Raw genomic sequence first — 25,263 nt, forward strand, 5'->3', positions numbered from 1 at the left:
AAGAGTGATCTGACATAACAGCTCACTTTCAGCAATTATTTTATCTATGGTTTGTAACATTTCTTACAGATTTTTGCTTGTTGTAAATCCGATAAAGATAAATTAGTACAGTACCAGTATGTAATGAGAGCGATTGCGTGTGTTAATTAGTCATACCGTCTCTCTATTAATTTTGAAGCTTTGGGTTGTAAATAGCTACTTCAAAAGTAGAAAAATATATACTATAATAACCATTGAGTTTCACAGGACAGCGCTGATTAGTTTCTGCTCCTCAGTGTGCGCGATCTTCATGTTTTGCACAGCTACTGTTTGTATGAGTGTTCGTGCCACAATGCCACTGTGCAAGCACGGTAGTTTGGTATAATAATATACATCCTCTATACATTGACTAATGGCTTGAATGTCTAAACTGGCAAACCGTAATACACATACAACTGACAAAGTTTAGTGAAGATGCAAGGCTCACCACTCGCGCGCCATCTCTGTGTTGACTCTGCATTCACCTAAGTGTTCACTAGACAGGGCGGAGTCACGTGGCAACACACGCGCTAGTCTGTTTTTAAGCGGGAAGTATAACAGGATTAAAAAAACGAAATAACCGACATGGTAAAATTACGTCGGTTAGAGGTTCTGATTTTCGGTTTCGATTACTTTTCGATTAATCGTCCAGCCATATGCTGCACAAATAGCATATATGAATAACCCATAGCAGATCTATACAGGTGGAGCTGGGGAAGGTGGAGGGTTTTAGAGGAACTCTGAAGCATGCTGCAAACTGCTACAGTGAAAGTAACAAGCCATATAAATGTGTGAGTAACAAGCTCATTGGCTGTGACATGGACCAATCAGCTTGTATTAAGACCCATCAGCCTGCGCCATCTAGAGTTTCATGGCATAATGCAAATGATGTTGGGAAAAAATGCAGTGAACTATTCAAAAGTACAACACAAATTTTGTCTATTAAAAGTTTGCATACCTAAATGAAAGTTAATTTAAATAAACCTTCTTAAAAAAAAAAATATTTCATTTAAAATTAAATGTTAATATTTTATAAATTATAAATAATATTTATTGCACTACAAAGTCAAAATTATTCTCCTCAAGATGGTGCAATAATGGTGGACTCAAGAGTTTTTTGAGATTTGGCATTCTAAAACAACAGCTGTAAATTCTTTCCCAAATAAAAGAATGTAAGACTAGAGATTTAACTGAGATCACAATCTTGTGTCCTCCAGGGAAATTCCTGACGTCAGATTGCTCCAGAGGGATTGTCCTTACAATTGTTGCACTATAACAGAACACTGATCAGCAGCTACTATGTTTAGGAGTTAACAATGCAGTATTATTACAACTACTAGGTCTCTAAAAGTTTGTTTATGAATTTAATAAAGAATGAAGCTGAAAAAGTAATTATTATTTTAGATTATTATTACCAGCATCAACGAAATAATCTATTTCTAAAACACAAGCCAGTTGTAATAAGAACACTGAGCAACGACAGCAAATAAGACGGAGGTGATCTCAATTCAGGCAGTTCTGGGAAACACTACTGAGTCATATAACTGACCTCATTAGGCGGTCTGATCCCTCAACAGCCAGGCTTTACCACAGCTCCCATTCATTCACATCATAAGTGTGTCACTGTGTTTCTCCAACAGACCAGCACTTCCGAATTGGTGTAGGGAGCACCCTATTCTGCCCGCTTAACATGAGCATGTTAGTGAAATCCCAACCAAAATCACCAGAATCAAGTGCCAGAACATACATATACACACAAATATCTAGAGGTCAGACTTACGCCTCATTACACTGTGGGAAAAACGGCCAACGTCAGATCGGAAGAATTTTAATGTAACCACAGGTAGCTGCGACTCGACAACGAGATACTATAAACACAGATATTTCATAACACGTTCTAAATCTCTGTGTCTGTAGCCAGCTGCCTGCCAAATGTGTTATCACTTAGGCACCAGAAAACAAATTTGAAGGCTGGGCACAAAACAAACAAGGGGGAAACGGGTGGTGGGTGATTGTAGACAGACATTATTTCAGCTGTCTGCAACTAAAATAGAAAAACTTTCTCTCTGGGGGCCTGGAAATTTTCTTGATTGTTTAAACATGCCCCCATGTCTATAACCCGAGAATCTTCTAGTACACTGGCAGAGGGGGTTGTGCTTCGAACGCACCTCTCTAAAGCAGCTGTAAATGCCTCTAGAATGGAACACTGCATGACGTCAGCAGCATCTGGTTTAACATGGGCTTGCCCACAATAGTACAGTTGGGGCTTTAACTTACCAGTAACTCTTATTTGTTTTTCCTTGGCTGGAAAAACAATCACATGAAGAACAGAGAAAAAGGACGAGGATATTTGGTTAACATCATCAAAACTGCGCCTGCCGTGACCTAATGCTTGCAATTACTGTGGTCACTTCCTCTGCTGAACTGAGTTAAGCGTTGCCTTGGAGTTGGAATGCTGTATTGGCCAGACCAATTAAACAAGCCAAACAGAGGAACAGCTTCTGTTTGATTCGGGAAACCCTCGTAATTTTGGGATTGAAGGCCACACAGTTATAGGGGTTGAATAAGGATATGAAATACGAAGGCAAGCATCACTACTGCTCATTCTTAGAGTTCCACTGTACACATACTGTACGCTACTGTCAAAACTGAAGTATACTTTGGGCTTTGCTGTGCATGTCTGTTCAGTGCTGTTCAAAATTCAACCAAGGACCTATTATGCAAAATTCACTTTTATATAGTTTTTTAATATGTGTCTGCAGTGTGTGCAACCACCCTATTGTGGTAAAAATCTATCGACTTACCCATAAATCTGAAACACTATCTCAAAACGAGCCGTTCAGGAACGTACTCCAATGTGAAATAACACTGTAACAGGCCACGGCTACGACTGGCAACAGAGTCTCCCCTATTAGTGTAGCTTCTCCCCTCAGTGATCTGTACACAGTCCGCCATGTTTATCTCCTCACCAGAACATTTAACAGCAGCATTCGAGTAAGAAATGTATTCTTATTAAAGCTACTGTAGTTATTTAATCGAGTGCAGTGATTTTCTGTTTTTCTATTGTTGTTTGATTCATATTAACAGCATTTACATCAGGAGGTAATGTATATTACGCTGCTGTCACTTTAATACACAGATCTAATATACACATGCAATTTATTTCCCTGCTGTTTACGTTCACAGACATTACCGACTGTGTTTGTGAACTTTGTGTGTTCTTGGCACAACCTTGTATGTATTTGACAGTTTAAGCGCAATCAGACGCAATAGAGAAATCAATTTAATACTCGCAGGACATGCCGTCTGACAGCCAGCTTTCTGTGTGCATGCTTCGGATGTGTGCACTCAGAAAACCATATATCAGAACTGATAGGGTTTTAAAGGGGTCCTTGATTATGATTTCACTTTTTACTTTTAGTTAGTGTGTAATGTTGCTGTTTGAGCATAAACAACATCTGCAAAGTCACGTCGCTCAAAGTTCAATGCAAAGAGAGATATTTTCTTTTACAGAAATCGCTTTTTAAGGACTACAACAAATGGCTGGTAGGGACTACAACGAGCTTCTTCCTGGGTTTATGACATCGCAACCCTCATAATTTACATAAACCCCGCCCCCATTACTGCATGTTCTCAGGGGCGGGGTTTATGTAAATTATGGTGTTTGAGATGTCATAAACCCAGGAAGAAGCTCGTTCTTCATGTTGGGCTGCTTTAGAGAAGAGGAAGAGTTGTTGTAGTCGAGTGTTGATGTCATGCCGTCATTTTATGCCGGACTGCTTCACAAACGAGGGTCAATTCAACACAAAAGATGAACATGACGGCACATGCTAGTGGATGAGTTGAATCAACTCCACAGCAACTACATCAATTTATCCACTAACCATTCAGAAACGTCTAAAAGTTGTAACTTCTTCCTGAGTCTCTCCATCAGTGTCGACTCCGGTTTGAACAATGTAAGGCTGAACACCGTTACTGACAATCCTCATTTTGGCTGCATGAGATTCTCCAGCTTTGTTGTTGGGGGACGCAGCTCATTTGCATTTAAAGATACATGCACGAAAACAGCATGTTCTTCCTTCCACTCAAAAATCGGCATTTACATCACGGTATAATAAATGATCTGTAGGGCTACTTCTTTGAGACTTATATCATATAAAAAGGGGCATAATAGGTTCCCTTTAAACAATTTGATACACTTTTTGTAAACCCAACCAGTCTAGAAACAATGAAAATTGCATCAGAAAAATGAATTAAATATATAAATATGTAAACCACGACAGATATCACTACTTGCACCTCACAGCAACTAGTTGCCGTCCAGCTCGTTTGCCTTAAGTTGAGTTTTTCTCAACTTTCGGACTTTACAACTCCCAACACTTTCTACATTCAAAAATCCCACAATCTCCCACATGCGCATTTTGCTTGGCTCTCACAGGAATTAACTGAAAATTCCCACACTGTTCCACTCGCTCCATGCCAGTGGACACACACCATTAGTGGTTTGCTCAAACTTTGATGAGCAACTCACTTCACACTACATGGTATGGACATGAATGACACCTCAAATTGCATGGCTTAAGGAGATGCACACGCTGTTCAATCCGATTTACCGGATAAAGTGAGTGTAAAATTCCACAGGCTTCCACTGAATGAGGGAACAAGCCTGATCTACTATCCAGAATATAATAAACACCACTGAAGAACATTCTGTGCGTTTTCACATCAGAAAAAAAAAAATGTTTTTTGGCCAGATGAACTGGCTCCACACCAGTCCCTAGAATGTCAAATGTCCAAAAATTGCACCTTTATGGGTACAACAGCTTGTCACTGTGGTAGTACCCTTAAAAGGACAACTTTGTACCTTATCTACCCCTAAAAGGTGCATTTTATTACCTTAGAGCAGTGTTTCTCAACCTGGTCCTGGAGGTCCCCCAACACTGCATATTTTCAAAGTCTCTTTCTGACACACCAATTTCATGTCCTGGGGTTTCTTCTAATGATTTTAATCAGGTGTGTTTGATTAGGGAGACGAAGAAAATGTGCAGTGTTGGGGGTCCTTCAGGAGCAGGGTTGAGAAATACAACACTGTTTTCAACTAAAAAATCGGGTTTCAAAGTGCACGTTTTTGGAAAGATACCATTATCGTCTCTGTGTAAAGTATAAAAACGTGAATTTGTGAAAACGGTGACGTTATGTGTATGCGTATTACAGTCTATAGGTGTGTAGTTTTTCTTTACAAAGTGACATCGCCAACTACTGGCCTGGCATGAATAAAACAGCATTTTTAAATGTTTTCGCCGATCCGGGATCATTTTGACAATGTTGCCATCTGTATGCAAAAAAACGCGAAGGAAAAACTTTTCTGTTTTTAGTATATCGTTGTCTTGTTAACAAACTGCCCCAGTGACCAGCTGTTGTACTCCTAAAGGTACAATTTTTCCATATTTATTCTGAGAGTTTAAAATCAGCTTGTCTTTATTGAATAAAGGTAGTAAAAGTAAAACACATTAGCATACTATATTTTATATCATTGGAGTTTTATTCTGTCACTTTAACAGACTACTGAAGGCTGAAGTGTTAAGTGTTGTCTATGGGAACAGAAATGCTGAAGTGTCCCTCAGAGCTCATAGTCAATCAAATAAAAGTCACAGGGATAGAAATGATCATTTCTGCCAAATCCGAGCAGCTGCCTGCAAAACCTGATCAAAGAATAAATAAAAGACTAGAGTTTGGATTTGACGACACAACTGTATTTCTTTTTATGTGTATTTTGGCTCTGACAATCGGTTAACGATTTGACAAACACAGCCTACATCAATCTAAACGGCTTACATAAACCAGATTCTTTAATCAAGTGTGTGGCTGACTGACACCATGTTGCAAAAGACCAATTACAGGCTTGTGCTGCCAGGTCGAGCAGTCAACAATATAGAGTAGCATATATGTTCTGTTTCACTGGGACTCGGAAGTCGTAAATCTCACACTGCAGTTCAACTCAAAGGGCAGTATTTCAGAAGGGTTCACAGAGGGCTAAACGTGGGTGGACATTGAAAACTCACAGAAGGTGTTAGTTCCCCCACAGGCATTTGAGTAGATGACATCTAGAGTCCCGGACCAGAATGTTCCGATTTAAAGGTTTGAGTGTCTGGGCTACACAGGCTGATGGATGGGTTTTCAGACTGGGGTGATGTCATATCGCAAAAGCCAGAGATTTCCTGTGCCGTTCACTCCCTTTCTGTCTACATAAAGCCATGTATTTTTCTTTCTATATCTTCCCCTGTGTTTAGGAGAGCATGCGTCATCTAGATACCAGTAACTCTTAATGACTGCAGCTTAATTACTGTGTGCAAAGGTACGGAAAAAAACTAAAATCAGGGGCAATTAAGAGACCAATTTAGATTTTAATCTGCTGTGCACCTTAAATTCGGAAATTTACAGCCGGATTTCTTTCAGTGGTTTAACCGTGGTAGAGTTTAAATTCAGCATGGTCAAAATTATTTTTTTTAATTCATGTCCATGGTCTTATTTTGTGTGATTTATCTGTGGATGTCACCAAATCAAAATTATTATTATTAATATTTTTTTTGTAAACTTAGGCTTCTTAAAGTTGCCATCGAATGTTTTTTTTACAAGATGTAATATAAGTCTAAGGTGTCCCCTGAATGTGTCTGTGAAGTTTCAGCTGAAAATACCCCATAGATTTTTATTTTATTTTTTATTATCATTTTTAACTGCCTATTTTGAGGCATACTTAGAAATGCACCGATTCAGGCTGCGGCCCCTTTAATTGCTTCCACTCTCCGCCCCCTCCCGAGCTCTCGACTCTATCATTGCATAAAAAAAGTTCACACAGCTAATATAACCCTCAAAATGGATCTTTACAAAGTGTTCGTCATGCATGCTGCATGCATGCATCATATTATGTGAGTATTGTATTTATTTAGATGTTTACATTTGATTCTGAATGAATTTGAGGCTGTGCTTTGTGGCTAACGGCAAATGCTACACTGTTGGAGAGATTTATAAAGAATGAAGTTGTGCTTATGAATTATACAGACTGCAAGTGTTTAATAATGAAAATAACGACGGCTCTTGTCTCTGTGAATACAGTAAGAAACGATGGTAACTTTAACCACATTTAACAGTACATAAGCAACATGCTAACGAAACATTTAGAAAGACAATTTACAAATATCACTAAAAATATCATGATATCATGGATCATGTCAGTTATTATTGCTCCATCTGCCATTTTTCACTATTGTTCTTGTTGGCTTACCTAGTCTGATGATTCAGCTGTGCAGATCCAGACGTTAATACTGGCTGTCCTTGTGTAATGCCTTGAACATGAGCTGGCATATGCAAATATTGGGGGCGTACATATTAATGATCCCGACTGTTACGTAACAATTGGTGTTGTGTTGAGAGTCCCTTAAGATTCAATGGAGTTTGAGACTCACTGTATGTCATTTCCATGTACTGAACTCTTGTTATTTAACTATGCCAAGATAAATTCAATTTTTAATTCTAGGGCACCTTTAAACAACTTTCCTTTTGGGTGATGTCATCAAGCCCTCTTCTTTTTCAGCCCCTCCCCTCCAACTATCTGACTTCTTACAATCCAATCAATTTAAAGTCCCACCCTACACTTTTTCTGGTTTCACTCATGTTTCTGATTATGGAAGTAAAATGGCTCACAAATGGTGTTTCATGTTGACTTTAAAGACACATGATGTGTGCCGTTTGTCGATGATGAATAATGCAAGCTTTATTTAAAAATAGATCATATGAAATGTCATCAGCTATTCAACCAAATAGAGGAGTATAAACAGGTACTGACACAATTGTTAAATCAAGAGAGCTGTCTCTGACTAGACTGGACTGATGCTCTTGGCCTGGTCTGTTGGCTGATTTTAAAGGGATTAAATCAGCTAATCAGACTGAGAGACAATCTTAAACTATCTAAGACCAGCAAACAATCTTAGGCTAGTTCAAGCAGGATGTTGTAGTTCAAGATTAGCAGAACAGTTATAATTGGAGGAATAAAAGCAAATAAATGAAGTAAATATGTGAACTGGCAGTAGATTGCCTTTGCTAGAAAATAAAAAGAATGGGGGAAAGGAAAAAAAGCACACTTTTTGCAATGACAATGGATATGGAAACAACACTTTGGGCGGGTGACAAGGCTCAGTGACTTGTACAGGAACACCTTACAAATGCTTCAAACGTGAAACAGAAGATTGACTCCGTAAAAAGTACTTTAGTTGTGTTATACTTAACGGCAGAAACATCACCATCTCAGCGGATAGCCTATACATATTCACACCTTTGGCCTCCATTTGTGTGAAATCACAGTCATACAATACTCAAATGTGACATATGAGACTTTGGGATTTTGCTTTTGGAATGTTATACCCAATGAACTTTCTAGAAAGATTTTGAATGTTATTTAAGTAAAGCTTGCAATAAAGATTTGTTGCTCAATTTTTCCAGAACTTGACCTAAATGTAATGCTCATTGCCTAACTGCATTAGAAACTGATTGACTTTAGTCTCCAGACCCAATTGAGAGCTCCTAATGAGATGATCCAGAGCACACAGGGTTGTTTATAAAATGTTTGACAGTAATGCAAGCCATAAATTGCACCCTTAAGCACAGATCACTTTGTCTCAGAGCTGGGTTGATAAATGGGTTAAGCTTATCGCCTTGTGCATACAATGTAAATGCACTGTCAAGGATAAAGACAGCCACAGTCATGTTGCATGGAAATGATGAACGCCAAAATGAATGAAAACTGTGTAGGACATATTTTTCCCTCTGAATAGGCTTGTTGACACTCGAACTTTATATTCCTGTACAGTAACTAAAAATGCACAGGCAACTGTTCACAAAACATAGAGATGTTTTAATTATTTAAACACGCTTTTAGGCTGTAAATGTTTTATTATTGCAAAGAAATTACTGTACAGCTTAATGGAATCCAGAAAGTAATTAAAAAACTTGTTTGTGCTTCAAAGAAATGCTTGACTCATTATTGTGTGCATTAACTGTGTGCTTTGCAATTTTAGAACAGTTTAGTTATTGCACTCTCAGCCTTGTAGTTTAAACAGCACAGTGTTATATCTCTCACACACACATTCCCTCGCAACATGACTGTGTGAAAAAGGTCTACCTGACATCCCTCACGTCCCAGCAAGAAGCAAGGTGTTCTGTAGTGGAGACTGAGGCTAGATTTTTTTCTCCAGTGAATATTTCTCATGGTTATTTTTGAATGTCATTTTCTCTATAGACACTTTCTCTATAGACACTATAAATTCCAGCATTATGGGGCATATTGTCATATATATGAGGTAGCCTGTCATCAAGGTCTTTTATGATCTTTTCAGTTAAATTTACAGAGGCTAGTTTTCAGACTTTTTTTTTTCTCCAGTGAATATTTCTCATGGTGAGTTATTTCTGAAACACTGTAAAAAGTTATTTTCATGATTTGTTATCACATTTTTTATTTTGTCAAATCAACTTAGATAATTAATGTGGTTCATATAACATAATATATTTTGCGCTTCTGTTGATTTAACCAGTCACCTTCATTATATTAACTTTAGGGCAACCAGGTAACTTACTTTTTTTTAAGTTAAACCAACAATTATATTTCATTTATTTATTTATTTTATTTATTTATTTTTTTTTTTTACAGTGTCATTTTCTGTATAGACACATAAACATTTAACCGTGAAAAAATAAAATATTCCACATAATGTTTTGGTTAATTCGGGAACATTTTATTGATTAAAAACAAAAAAAAAAAAAAAAAAAAAAAAAATATATATATATATATATATATATATATATATATATATTGTACGGGGCATATTGTACGGAAGAGGATTAGGGCCAAGAAATAATAAAAAATAAAACCATCTTGAGATTAAAGTTTTAAATTTTGAGAAAAAAGTGGAGATAAAATGTTGAGAATAAACTCATTAAATTACGAGAAAAAAAAGTTGTTAAATTACGAGAACAAATTTGTTAAATTATGAGAAAAATGTCATTAAATTTCGAGAAAAAAGTCAAGATAAAATGTTGAGAATAAACTCATTAAATTATGAGAAAAAATGTGTTCTCATAATTTAACAATTTTTTTCTCATAATTTCATGACTTTATTCTCAACATTTTATCTCGAATTTTTTCTTGAAATTTAACGACTTTTTTCTCATAATTTAACAAATTTGTTATCATAATCTATCGACTTTTTTTCTCAAAATTTAACAATTTTTTTTTTCTCAAAATTTAACAATTTTTTTCTCTAAATTTAACGAGTTTTTTCTCGAAATTTAACAACTTTAATCTCAAGATGGTTTTATTTTTGTTATTATTACTTGGCCCTAATCCTCTTCCGTAATATTGTCATATATCTGGTGTAACCTGTCATTAAACAGCCTATATATTAAATTTATTGGGTAAAACAATGAAGCACAAAAAGCCCAGAACCTATTTATGGACAGACATTGTAATTAATGTGACAACTTGGCACTTAGTTATTTATAAGCTTTTTTTTTTTTTTTTGATCATGGGGACCAAAAAAAAAAAAAAAAAAGTCCCAACAAGGACAAAGATTTCTGATATTGCAATCTTCATGTGGACATTTTGTCCCCATAACACAGAGTTTACCAGGACCACACAGACACACACACATATGTTGGGTGTCCTAAAATGTTCCCTTGTGACAACTTCCCCATGTGACTATGCCCTTTCTCCTCTGAGCAATAAAGGAAAGGCGACGTTTTACAATAACTTTCACACATTAAAGAGCTTTCATTTATAATCAGGTGATCCATATTTGGGGCATTAACTATTGACCAGTTCATGATTTAAGAAGGTTATCATTACTAATTAAGTGTTACCATCATACTAGTAAATTGTTCAGATCATATTTTTTAGAGGCAGCTTTTAACGCGAGCGTTCAAGTCGCGTCGCATTCAGTGTCAATGACTCAGCAGAGCGCGCGGTCCCAATATAACGGGCTCTCTTACCTGTTGGAATATCCTTATTTGTCTCCATGCTCAGGGAATAATGAACACAGGACATCAGCACCAAGATGAACGCACAGAAGCACCGATGGTGCTCCATCGTCGCTTCAGTCCTCAGAGACCGTGTGAACGAGCAAGTTTGCGAAGTTTTGTGTGGCTCTGCTGGTCAGCGCGCGGTGTGTCCGAGAAGTCCCGGGTCAGTGATAAAACATTTCTCGTAGATCACCAAAGTAAAGTCATTTAAAATGAAAATCAGTAGCAATAAGCGTATTGGTTAGTCCCTGAAGAACGAGCTGACTGTGATGGTGCCCTCGATGTTCCCCAGACAGGATGACAGTCAGGAGCGCGTGTGATTGAACAAGTACAGCTGTGTTTGAGCACCCCTCCTCCTGCAGTCCTCAAACACGAGCTCAAATAATGCCCCCCTGCACCGCCCTATTTCACACCCAGACTCACACGCTGCTTTCACTAACAGAATAATAAAAGAGTAGCACAGTAAAAGTGAAAACCTGCTGCTGCTTCATTATTATTTTAGTTTTAAAGTAAAATGTTAATACGCTTGTGTTAGAACCTGCAAGTTCATTAAGTTCACTACACTTTTTGACTACTTTGAAATGAGTTATAGATTAAGAAAACCAAGCTAAAATTTGGAAAATGTAAAGAAATTACAAAATAGAAAGCATTGTGACAAGTTAAATGGATGCAACAAATGATGTTTTTTTTTTTTTTTTTTTTTTTACAGAGTGCATATGAGAAATAAACTGAATGGATGAAAATAAGTTGAATATAAAGCAAAGAAGTGAGTAAAACCTAAAAATCTTGTTGAAATTTCAAATGCCAAAAGCTTGGGATAGGGTTAGTCTATAGAATTCATAGTCAGCTTAAAGTAAACTGGAGGTCCTCATCATCATCATCATCATCATCATCATCATATAAAATCAATTGTACACTGCATTCCAAATTATTATGCAGTTGACATATCAGTAAGATTTCTGTACAATAAACATTCAGATTTTAGTTTTTCTAAGAAAATGTTTGTTTGTTTATTTCTCCATGTCTTTTTAGATAACTGGTATCAATCTCAGACAAAATAATTTGCCAGATCTATGGAAACCCTACTTAGAGGTTGTTCCACATTATTAAGCAAGTCACAGTTCTCATGCAATATGGAGAGGAAGAAAGATCTTTCTGAAGATGAAAAGCATGAAATGGTGCAAATGGTGCAATGTTGTGCAAAAGGCATGAAAACAACTAATATTGTGTGAAACTGAATGGAGATTATCGAATTATCATAAGTTATCATTTGTGAGTGATTTAGAGGACAGCAGAACTCGGTCAGATAAAGGCTTATTAATGAAAGTTCCTATCAAAAATATTTATTGTATTAAAAGGGCAGCTATAAAAAAGCCAGTGTTGAGCAGCAAACAGGTATTTGAAGCTGCTGTGTCTCTGGAGTCTCAAGAAGCTCTCCATCAGGCTGGCAGTTGTGCGTAAAGATGCATTTTAGACACCACAAACCAAACCTAACAAAGAGAAACATGCCAGCCTGCATGGAGAGCTTCTTGAGACTCCAGAGACACAGCAGCTTCAAATACCTGTTTGCTGCTCAACACTGGCTTTTTTATAGCTGCTCTTTTTTTGACAGGAACTTTCATTAATAAGCCTTTATCTGACCGAGTTCTGCTGTGCTCTAAATCACTCACAAATCTTATGATAATTCGATAATCGCCATTCAGTTTCACACAATATTAGTTGTTTTCATGCCTTTTGCACAACATTGCACCATTTCATGCTTTTCATCTTCAGAAAGATCTTTCTTCCTCCCCATATTGCATGAGAACTGTGACTTGCTTAATAATGTGGAACAACCTCTAAGTAGGGTTTCCTTAGATCTGGCAAATTATTTTGTCTGAGATTGATACCAGTTATCTAAAAAGACATGGATAAATAAACAAACAAACATTTTCTTAGAAAAACTAAAATCTGAATGTTTATTGTACAGAAATCTTACTGATTTGTCTCTTGCATAATAATTTGGAACGCAGTGTATGTGTGTAGAGTGTGGGTCAGGTTTTCCATACATTGTGAGCACCAAATGACACACAATGACCTTAAAATCTGAAATCACCTTCATTATGGGGAACAGTCAACAGCCCTCATGAGGAAAATGGTTAATGGACATACTAAATGATGCTTTAATGGAAATATTAAAGGCTTGAGGGTTACAGTTATGGCAGTGTATAGAAAATATCAGTGGCTCAATATATAAAAACTACCTAACTTTTATTTCTTCTCTTTTTCTTTCTTTTGTGCTAATGTACAAGAACCCTTAACATCCATGCCTCTTTTCCAATGCACAGAAGTTTATTTAAAGTGGAAAACAGTTCAGTTACACTTTTTGGTAACACTTTATTTTACAGTGTCATTGTTACATGCAGTTACTATAAAAATAACTATAAATTATGCATAATTGCATGCAACTAACCCTAAACCAAACCCTAATTCTAACCCTATATATGTGGTTACTTACTGAGTACTTAAAGGATTAGTCCACTTTTAAATAAAATTTTCCTGATAATTTACTCACCCCCATGTCATCCAAGATGTTCATGTCTTTCTTTCTTCAGTCGAAAAGAAATGAAGGTTTTTGATGAAAACATTCCAGGATTTTTCTCCATATAGTGGACTTCAATGGCTTCCAAACAGTTGAAGGGTCAAAATTAGTTTCACTGCAGCTTCAAAGAGCTTTAAATGGAAAAAAATGGAACTGGCGCCGCGTTCGTTTCGTAAGTGTAGGGAAGGCGTAGGACATACAGCATAAGCGTTTTGAAGAATACGGAAACCGGAAGCACATGCAAGGTAATCATTTGTGTTTATAAAGCATATACAGCTGTATTTTTTATTATTTTTCTTTTGAAAATGACCGATGTTTTTTTCTTATACCTCATCTGGTATTGTTTAAAGCCCTTTGAAGCTGCACTGAAACTGTCATTTTGACCTTCAACCGTTTGGTGCCCATTGAAGTCCACTATAAGGAGAATAATCCTGGAATGTTTTCATTAAAAACTTTAATTTCTTTTCAACTGATGAAAGAAAGACATGAACATCTTGGATGACATGGGGGTGGGTAAATTATCAGCAGAATTGTATTGAAAAGTGGACTAATCCTTTAATTGCAGTGTAACAAAGACACCTTAAAATAAAGTGTAACCCTCTTTTTTAAGATGTCCATGTTAATTAAACAGTTGAATAATAATAATTAGCTACATGTACTCACTATAGGGTTAAGGATGGTTTAGGGGTAGATGCATGTAATTATGCATGATTTATAGTTATTATATGGTAACTGCATGTAATGTATAACAAGGACACTGTAAAATAGTGTTACCAGTGGTTCTTCTGATTATTAAAATGTTGTTCACTGAAAGGTTCTTTGAGGAACCCAAAATGGTTCTTCAATGGAATTGCAAAAAAAAAAAAAAAAAAAAAAAGTTGGACCTTTATTTTTAAGAGTGTGGTACAGTATTACCATCTAATGCCATTTTGTGAAGATAGTTATACTTTGTGGATAAAATTACTGATACTGAACATTCTTTTGGGGATGTCAACTGAAAGAAAAAGGTAAAAAAAAAGTCAAATTTTACTTCTAAAGTATATTTTAGAGTTATTATAGCAATTGTTAAGAACAATATACATCAATGGGAGATTTGCACTGCTATAACAAACTTACAATTTGTGTGTGAAGCAATAGTATGGTAACACTTAACAATAAGGTTTCATCATCAACTAATCATGGATAAATAGTTATGTCAATATGTTAATTTTAACATTTACTAATGCATTATTACAAATCAAAAATTGTATCTGTTAACTATGAACAGTTAACTAATGCGGTGACACTTTATTGTAGGGTTCAGTTCTCACTTTTAACTAGTTGCTTATTAGCTTGCATATTACTAGTATATTGGTTGTTTATTAGTACTTATAAAGCACATATTAATGCCTAATTATGCATGATCACATTCTACATCCCTTAATCCTACCCAATACTTGAACTTAAATGCTACAAAAACTACCTTATTAACTATTAATAAGCTGTAAATTAAGAGTTTATTGAGACAAAAGTTGTAGTTAATAGTGAATATGTGTTCCCCATACTGAAGTGTTATCAATAAATATGAATATATAACAAATGTATTGCTTAAAGTTAGTTATTGCATTAACTAATGGGAGCTTTTAAGTGTTACCAAAAGTATACCATCAAAATCGCCTGCATTGTGGGAACCAGGCAACAACCTCATAAGGAAATAGCTTCATAAACATATAATAATGTTGTAATGAAATATAGCTCAGCATTAAAACAAAAGAAATCCCCAACTTGGAAAACAAATATGTTGAGGCTGCCCACATACATTCACTGACCGCTTGATTACTGCGGTACTAAACGTTGTATAATTTTCCCTGCAGGCATATAAATTGAGCTCCATTGCTATACCACAATGACACTGCGGTACATTGAAAAGAAAGATCCTCTGTGCCAAATAAAAACTATATGGCAGAGTTGGATCTTGATCATGCCATTTATTGTGGTCTCAAGCTCTCAGACATATGGTGTTGTTGTATACAGTGTTATAATGAGCTAATCTGGTTCACGTCCAACATTCTTAATAGCCACTGATTGCTGTCACGGAGGCCAATGTAATCTCATTCATTCCTTTTTACATGATTCAGTTTCACTCATGCATGTAGAAGTGAGCTATACAAACACTCAAAACACGAGTTCATCAAAGGTTCACAGTTCTCTGTTGTCACTGTCTTTATCACTGCAGATGGAAACTGTTTCAGATATAATGGCAGGAATGATAAATAAATGCAGAAGTACTCTCGATAATGTACATCCCATGACATTTCACAGCTTTGTGAGAGAGGGTTTGTATGGACGTGAAGCGGGGGCCACTACTAAAGCATGAACAGCTGAAATCACTTCTGTATTATACAGTGAGAAACACATTTGCTACATCTGGTCTTGGTTATTTATTGCGAAACAATATAGATGTGAGCATGGATATACACATTTTGTGTGGGTGGTTAACTGTATGAGATTGCTTTTACATCATTATAGCTTTAAAGTGAAGAGAAGCTAATGCATATCTTGATTCATAGAGGCAGAAGACTGCCGAGACATTATCATGTTCTCTGAATTCTGTCAGTTAAAATCTACTCAATTTACTATTGCAGTTAAAGGGTAATTCTCACAAAACCACACCCAGGCTTGGGGATTAACGAAATACATGTAACTTAGTTACGTATTTAAAATACAAAATTTGAGTACAATTTCCTTACAGTTACATTTTAAATGGGTGATAATCAAATTACAGTTACATTCGAAAAGTATTTTAGATTACTAAAGTGATTACTTCGAATTTTAATACCATTTATTTCATTTAAACATTAATATAAACTGTGACGGGCAATTAAATGCAAACAGCAATTGGTGATCCTCTGACTATGACAGTCTGCAGAAGGCTACAGTTTCATACCCCTTGCAGAATATACAACATTTAAATAATTTTAACAAAATAAGAGGGATCATAAAAAAAAAATAAAAAAAAAATACATGTTATTTTTATTTAATACTGTCCTGAATTAGCTTATTTCACATAACAGATATTTACATACACTTTATTTACAAAAATTACTGAATTTATAAAAATTGGACACATCCTTGAATCTTAATGGTCTGTTGTTTTCTGAAAGATCTGTGATTGTTTTGTTGTGATAGTTGTTTGTGAGTCCCTTGTAATTGTAAAAAAAAAAAAAAAAAAAGGTAATTGTGACTTTATCTCACAATTCTGGCTTTTATCCTCACAATTTTGAGTTTGCATCTCACAATTCAGACTTTTTTTTTTTTCTTTCTCAGAATTGCCAGATTTAAACTCACAATTGCGATTTATAAAGACAGAATTGGGAAATGTTCTGTAAACTTACAATTGCAAGTTATAAAGTCAGCATTCTATGACAAAAACTAGAAATTAAGACTTTTTTTCTTGCAATTGCAAGTTTATATCTTATAATTCTGCTATATTTCTTGCAATTCTGACTTTTCTTCTGGAAAATTGAGACTTTATATTTCACAATTCTGACTTTATAACTCACAATTGCAACTTTATTTCACCAATTCTGAGAAAAAAGTCAGAATTGTCAGATACAAACTCAATTACCTTGTTTTTGTGTTAGCCTACATACTTATTAGTATTCCAAATTGTTACAAAATTCGGGTAATCTAACAAAATACATTACAAATTACTTTTTAAAGCATGCATATTTTGTAATCATTAGTGAAATACATTTTCACGAGTTCACATATCCATATAATTAAATAGAGTTAAGTAATGCGTATTTGAGGGCTCCGAGCTCTGAATTTTGGCCCGAACCCAGAGTACTCCCCCCGGTGTGGTAAAAGTAGATAGAACTATAAGTGAGGAGATGGGGTGGAGGAGTGATGCTGATAAACTCTCAGATGAACAGACGTCAGTCTGCTGAATTTATGCCTTTTGACATTGGTTGAGTTGATTAACCAAATGCTCTCCACCTGTGCTAATTAGGTTAATTATCTGAACTTGCTCCTCCCGAATTTTGTTAATAAAACATCATTTAAAAGTAACCAACCCAGCCCTGACTACACTTCATATTTCAACCCCAAATGGAATGAGTGTATAATTAATAATTTAAGAAAAATAAATGGTCCTGGTCCTGACCAGTTCCCATTAGAATAACGAGTAAAAACAAAATAATTTAACTGAATTTGCAACATTTTTACATCATGGTATTTGTTGTATAGCAGTTTAAGTATTTGATAACACTATAAACCTTTCATATAAGTTAACATGAACTAACTTCTGCATAATTTATCTTAATCAACGGTAATCACATTTACAAATGCACTAAAATTCCAAAGTTGTATTTGTTGACATTTGTTAAAGAACTGTGAACTAACATGAACACAAAGTGAACACTTAGAATTTCACTAATGTAAACTAAGATGAATGAATGCTTTAAAAATATATTGAGTCTTTAGTGCATGTTAGTTAATGCATCAATTAATGTTAACAAATGACACCTTATTGAAAAGTGTTACTAAGGCTAATGTTCAGACTGCAAACAAAAATCAGATTATTTTTGCACTTTTTGATGGGTTTTTTAAAGTATATACAGCAAAAAAAAAAAAAAAAAAAAAAAAAAAGGGGGAAAAAAATGTTTTCCCCCAAATCTGTTTCATTTGGAGGTGGTTTGAAATGTGATTCCAATCAGGTTTTTACAGTGTGGACACTCTGGTTTCAAATTATTTTTTACATCAATCTTAGTGCAAATTCAACAATAATGTCACAAGCGGTGACAGTCTCCTCTGTTGCACCAGAAAAACTTGACAGGGGGAGCGAGATGATGCCCTTCCATTTTACCTGAAAGCCTCTTCACATATGTGGGTATGCCTATGTCATGGCCAAAGTAACCCATGCAGATAGGTTGGTTATGTCTGGAGTCCTGGACACACAAATCTTATTTGATATGAAGACAGTCTGCCTGAAAAGATCTGATTTGAGAGAAAAAATAAATCAGATTTGCCTGCAGTCTGAACAAAGCATAAGTTTTTCAATGTATGTTTTTATTTGTAATGGTTTTAAAGTCTATTCTATCCCCTACCGCTAAATCTACCCATCACTGGAAACCTTCTGCTATTTTAGATTTTCAAAAAAGATCATTCTGTATTATTTAGAAGCTGTTTTCCTCTTATTTTTGGGGTGAAATCAGAGATTCACCTTATTTTTTATTCTTACTGGCAAAGGTATGGTGTCTATTCCAGGCGGAAAAAGGCCAATAAAGTTAATCTAAGTGTCTGCAGGCAATTAAGGCAGTCATGAATCTCCATCTATATTTCCATTCATTGAAAATCTCAAGTACAGTGAGTTTTGATTTTGATGACAGAGTCAGGCAGTGGTAGAACCAATAAATGAATCAGGACTAAACATTTTAACAGACGTAGTGACCTTTTGTCTTGAACCACACAGTAAGACAATCTAAAAGCTTCAGCCCACCTAGTTTTTTCCCCAAGTGAGGCAAACCGAAAATACATATACGTGTCTTTTTGCGGTACTGGCAGGCCTGGCAAATGGTTTCTCGATTATGATGATGAGTCACCCATCCAAGACGCCATGATCTCATGGACCTGATGAATCCTTTGCTATAATTATTTCCAATAATAGCTTTTTTGTTTCAAATATATGCCTTTGATCCTGCCACTTTGCGTTAATTACAAACTGGCACCGACAGAAGAGCATGCAGTGCCTCTTGATAGACCAGTCGCTCTCGGTCTGACCACCTCATTTCCACATCTGTATACTGGTTTGAGTGAAGTGAAGACGGGAAATCCCACACTTCAGCCAAAATCATAAGGAGAACTTGACCTCCAGGGAAACACATTTCTCATCCTGCACTATAACCAGCCTCAAGAACCCATCGCTCATATGGGTGGCAATCAATGCGTCCGCAATGGCGCCATTTACAGCATTGAAGACAGGCAGATAACAGCGTTGGATATTTCAGAAAAACACATTATAGGGTATGGAGTCTATCGGCAACACAAGCAGGGTAGTTAATTCACATTGGAGTTGCAGATAATATTATATATTACACACTTAAGTACTTTAAAAAGTGCACTTTTAAATAATGTCAAATTAAGTATTTGTTTCAATTATCTTTTGTCATGCTTTAAAGAAATACACTTATTTTGATGTGTTGACTAACATACTAAAGAACGTCAAATACTTTATAATTTTATAATAGTGCACTGTAAAACCGAACAGTGAAATTAATGAAATTAAATGAGTTTGTTTCACTCAAATAATCATGAAAGTTCATTGTACTTAATAGAAAAAAGTTGCATGAACTCAAAATTTCATTGTAGTAAGCTAAACTTAATATGATTGAGTTGAGCTGCAGCAGATTTCTAATTCCCAGCATGCTTTGTGTCAGACCATATAAATAACTGTTGAAATTAAGTGTTATTTTGTGTGTTTTTGCACAAGATTAACATATGGAGATATAAGTTAATGTTTAATGTTGTGTTATGTTGGGATTCAAGGGGTTCTGTTATGTTAGTTTTGTAGGGTTACCACTGTGGTGAAGAGTAGAGCCTGTGGTTAGGTTGAGGATGGGCTGCAAAACATTTAAGACCACATATGTTGTTTGATTACATATATGCAAGTATGCAATGATTCTCTGATAATATCGCTCTGATAGATATAATAGCATGTATTATTTGCTATGTAACGTATAACCAAGATCTGAATGTGATGTTTATGTAAATTAACATTTAATTAACATTATGATGAGTTGGGAAAGGGATGCTGGTGACGGGATTGTTAGTGAGAGACACCTGTGCACCACACTGGCCTTGATCCGCTTCCATGGCTCTCAGCCCCGCCCCGTTTGTCACAAAAATTTTAAGTTCTACCAACTTTTAAAAAAAATGAGATAGTTTCCTCAAATGTTTTGAGTATTCTGAACTTATTGGATTTTACAGTGTGTTATTCGATTTTACATTTAGTTGATATATTTTAACCTTCAACAGCACAGCGTTGCCCTCAGACAACAGAAAGTTTTCTTAAGCCCTATGTTTTGTAAATTTTTCTTTAAATGATTACAACCAATTAGAAAGGTCGAGAAAGTACCATAGAACAGTCCAGTAAGGTGTGGGAGTCACTATCAAGCACCATTTAAAGGTGGGACGTCCTGTTCTGACATGTTGTGCAATAAGGGGGTACTTTTTTGTCAATGTCTTTCAAGTGTTTTTCCCTTTTTACTTAATGATTTCTTGATTTTTTTTTTATTTTGATGATAATTTTCTCTATGATTCTGTACCATTGTCACATTTTGGGGTTGGGGGAGGGTGGGGGGCAATTTATTTGTTTATTTTTTATCAATAAAATGTTCCCAAATGAACCAAAAAATTAAGTGGAATTAGTTTTTTCATGTGCCATCAGCATGTGTGCAGCAGAGGGATACTTAATTACAACTTCTTCTTCATTACAAATGTGTAATCACAAATATATTTATAGATACATAACATGCAAGTTTCAATATAAACTACATTAGTTTATCATACAGTGTTAACCTTAGAGCCCGTCCACACGGAGATGCGTTTAACTGTATACATAAAGATTTTGTATCGTTTTGGGAGCCTGAACCACATTTTTTTTTTTTTAAACCGGACCCCAGAGTGGATAAATCTAAAAACGACACCCTTGCATTTTCGTATACAGCTAATTCGTATATTTTGTGAAACAAGATGTCATGACCCCACGTCTCGACTCTAGTCAGATACTGCCACGTCACGTAACGGCAACAATAAAAACGTGTATCTCTGTGGCAGAATTACAGCGCCACATACTGGTCTGGCATGTATACTACATCACTTTGAGTCGGTTTCAGTGATTTTGTGTGTACGCAGATATTTCTTGAGACAATGTCGTGTTTACGGATTTTTTTTTTTTTTTTTAGAACGAGGAAAAAAAAAATGGATAGGGAAACCTCTGGCTTGGTGTAGATGTGGCCTTAGTCAGATGCATTAACATTGTTACTGCGCCTCAAGATGCAGTAGGTGTGAACCAAATGACCCATAGGAACTGAATGGTGTAGGCCAGACGGATCTTGGATGTATTCAATCTTGTGTATTGAGTCTCTGGTATAAAGTTCTGCCCCACAGACAGAACTTTAGGGTAAAATTCTCCCCACAAAAACTCTGGTCTCTTATTTTATGTATTAGAGAAATCTAATACATTGGCGAGCCAAACCAAACAGTTACTTAAACAATCTAACAGTATATGCTTGTCAATATTTGGCAGTTCACTTTGACCATATTTTATAGACAACAGAAGTAATTATAAAATTACATACTTAAGTTCTTCTTAAGTGGGCCAAAATGTACTGTAATATTCAACTAATTACATTTAATATAAATGTAATCTAAAATACATTTTCAATGAATTGGTATTATTATGCATTTAATTGTCTGAAAACATTCCATTCAGTTTACACTAAGTATATTCTGTGAAACACACACACATACATATGACCCTGCATTCTCATTTTCCACATCTTCTGAGGCCCTACAATAAGGAAAACAATGAAATGTAATTTATACATTTTGTATTGTTACTGAAAATCAATCAATATTTAATAATCAGTCAATTCAGTATTTAAAAAAGTGCATTTCACCCATCCAAGTGCATACACACAGCAGTGAGTATTGAACACACACATGAAGCAGTGGGCAGACATTTGTCTTTCTTTACTTTTTTTTTTTTTTTTTTGCGCTTCCTACTTATACTGAGATTCAAACCCGCCACCTACAGGTTACAAGTCCTCATATCTCACCATTAGGCCATAACTGCCCAACTTATAGACATCAAACTTAATGTAATATGTTTTTACAGTGAATATGAATATCATGAGATGACTTAAAATTAGTGCACAACCTTTTAAGTATGGACTACTTTGGTGCTTTAGTCACTGTATGCTTTCATTTTACAGCAATTTTTACATTTTGCTAAACATCTGCTTTTGCCTTCCACTGAATAAACAAAGTCAAATTGACCATACGAGACATGGTCACAATGGCATCATAAGTTTGACTGAAGAGATGGTTAAAGCAATGAGGATCCAAGGAAGGGCTCCACTGGGTAACTTTAGTTGTCCTCTTGGGAGACTTCTTCATTTTAAGTTTAATTATACAGGGTGAGCTTCATGAGCAGCCTCTCATTAGAGTAATACCAAACGTGATCATTAGAGAGGCCAGCCTGAAATAAGATGTTCGGATATATTTATACACCCTGACCATCACCATTTCCAGGAGGAAAAAGACAGGACAAGCCTAACGAGGAATGTGCACTATAAGCAGGATTTATATGGTCAGTTCCCTGCATATCTGAGAAAATCTCAGGGGAGCCCATCACATCTGGACAAGACCCAAGAGGAGAGTCTCCTAACTCCTAAACATCCCAGTTTTCAGTGGATTCATTCAGCTGCACTGTATCTGAGCCAGTTCTCAGTGCATCCCTCTGGAGACTGTATCTCCCAGCTTTGTTTGCACAGATGTTTGTACCTCTGTTTGACTGTGTGGTCTTCACACACTTATACAGGAAATTGCATACAGTATGTTGTTTCTAGGGGTCCTTGAAGTTTGCATATGTAAACAGTGACATAATTTATTTGTTTGCAAGTATGCCAGCACATTCCTGAACATCCTTTATATACAGCCGTCATTTAGCCTGGTGATTGAAAACAACTTGCACTCAGTTGAGAAACTCACACTTCTGTCTTTTCTGACATGTGCACTTCAGTTGAACCCTGTAAATCAAGGTAAAGTGTACGTTGTATCTGGAGCTGAGGCAGTGTAAATCCGCCGCTGTACTGTAGGAGTGTTCTGGTATTTTAGTATCAGCTTGGAGAGCTGTCTATCGTGGAATTCATTTAATGAGAGAAGTGATGGATGTGTTAGGTTATATTAATTTTGAAAGGATAATACTATCATTCACTGTATCATAGACCTAATAATGTAGAATGTTGATGTTCTTGGCCACTTAAATGCATTGTCTTGGGCGGCTTACTGTGATTTCGCAAAGTGGGACATGTTGCTGGATCAGCAGCCTTGTTGGTCTTGGAACAGCATTCCCATAAACCAGATTCGAGATACAGTAGGACAAGGGTTAGTGCTTATCAAAATATTTTCCACGGAATTTAAGGGTAGTGGTTAAGGATTGGGACTGTTTTGGCAGAAAATTAGTTCTAGAACCAACAAAGTTTCTCCGTGAATACATCGATATATAAGCTCTGACCAACCAAAATTAATATAACCTAACAACTCCATCACTTTTCTCATTAAATGCTCCAACACTCCTTAACCTAACCCTTAGTGGGGCGTGAGCAGAACCTACAAAATTGTAGGGATCATAGAAATTCATAAAAATTCGATTTTTTCTGTCATTGAAATTTTCCCACCATTTTAAATTTTCCGAAAAAAAATATTTTTCAAACTCCTAGGACGTTGCTCCGATTTTCACAAACATTTAAAGGTCCCGTTTTTCGTGGTTTTTTGAAGCTTTGATTGTGTTTATAGTGTGCAATATAACATGTGTTCATGTTTCGCGTGTAAAAAAACACAGTATTTTTCACATAATTTACTTATCTGTATACCGCTGTTTCCACTGTCATAAAAAAGGGCTGATGACTTCCTTGTTCTATGAAGTCCCTCCTTCAGAAATACATAACGAGTTCTGGTTGTGCCAGCGGTTCCTGTGTTGTGATTCGACAGTAGCTTAGCGCTCCTTGCCCGGAAAGGTCACCATAACGTGTGCTGCACATAGTTTTACATGTGGATTATTGTGGTGTTGTGCCGAATGAACACAAAAGACAATAATTCCCGAGAGATTGAACTCTTTAATCTCCACAAGCAGCGACAGAAAATGTACAACGTTAGCACTCACTCAGAAGAGTACCTCATACGGAAAACAGCCATATACATAAACATAGTCCCCTCTTGTGGCCATTATGTGCACTGCAGTCCAACATTAACTATTGCAGTAAGGATACCACAATTATAATTTTCGGGAACGAGTTAAAGGTACAATTTGTAAAATTTTTGCAGTAAAATATCCAAAAACCACTAGGCTAGTGTTATATATTTTGTCCAGCTGATTACTAACAATATCTCTAATGTTTTCAACTACTTGTAAATCATGAGAAAATTCCCATTCTAAACAGTGACACGGGGCAGTGCAGTCGCCTGTCAATGACGCAGTTACCTTTGTTACCGCCTTTACTGACGTAGAAACCACATGACAACAGTGCCGTGGACAAATGCGGGAGTAGCGTCCAGCAAACCACTAGCTTGCTTCAAGCAGTTCCTTATTTACTTCTTGCACGTTTTATGGTGGATTGTGATTATTTATGGAACATAATTACTGTTTACCATCTGCCGCTGGTTCTGTCGACAAGGACAGCTCCCTTAAACTCATGACCGGAAAAGCAGAAGCGGCGCCGGCGACTGTGTCATAATAAAAGTCCCGCTGCTCGTGAGGCGTGTGTTGATCAATCGCTCCAGCTCCTCGTTCAGCTCCACAACACTCGGTCCTGCTCTGCTTCATACTACAGTAA

At 36.1% G+C, this 25,263-nt stretch overlaps 1 protein-coding gene across 2 annotated transcripts in view; it reads right to left on the bottom strand.

Annotated features, from left to right (window-relative positions):
- The window catches only part of plod2 (procollagen-lysine, 2-oxoglutarate 5-dioxygenase 2), a 58,653-nt gene extending 47,235 nt beyond the window's left edge, over window positions 1-11,418 (bottom strand). For both annotated transcript variants that reach the window (XM_067378016.1, XM_067378015.1), the window contains exon 1: window positions 11,056-11,418. In XM_067378016.1, the coding sequence (XP_067234117.1) occupies window positions 11,056-11,152 (97 nt within the window). In that variant the 5' untranslated portion in view covers window positions 11,153-11,418. The remainder of the gene's footprint in view (window positions 1-11,055) is intronic.
- Between the last annotated feature and the right edge of the window lie 13,845 nt (window positions 11,419-25,263).

Source organism: Chanodichthys erythropterus, chromosome 23 (genome assembly GCF_024489055.1).
Source record: "Chanodichthys erythropterus isolate Z2021 chromosome 23, ASM2448905v1, whole genome shotgun sequence".
Classification (NCBI taxonomy): domain Eukaryota; kingdom Metazoa; phylum Chordata; class Actinopteri; order Cypriniformes; family Xenocyprididae; genus Chanodichthys; species Chanodichthys erythropterus.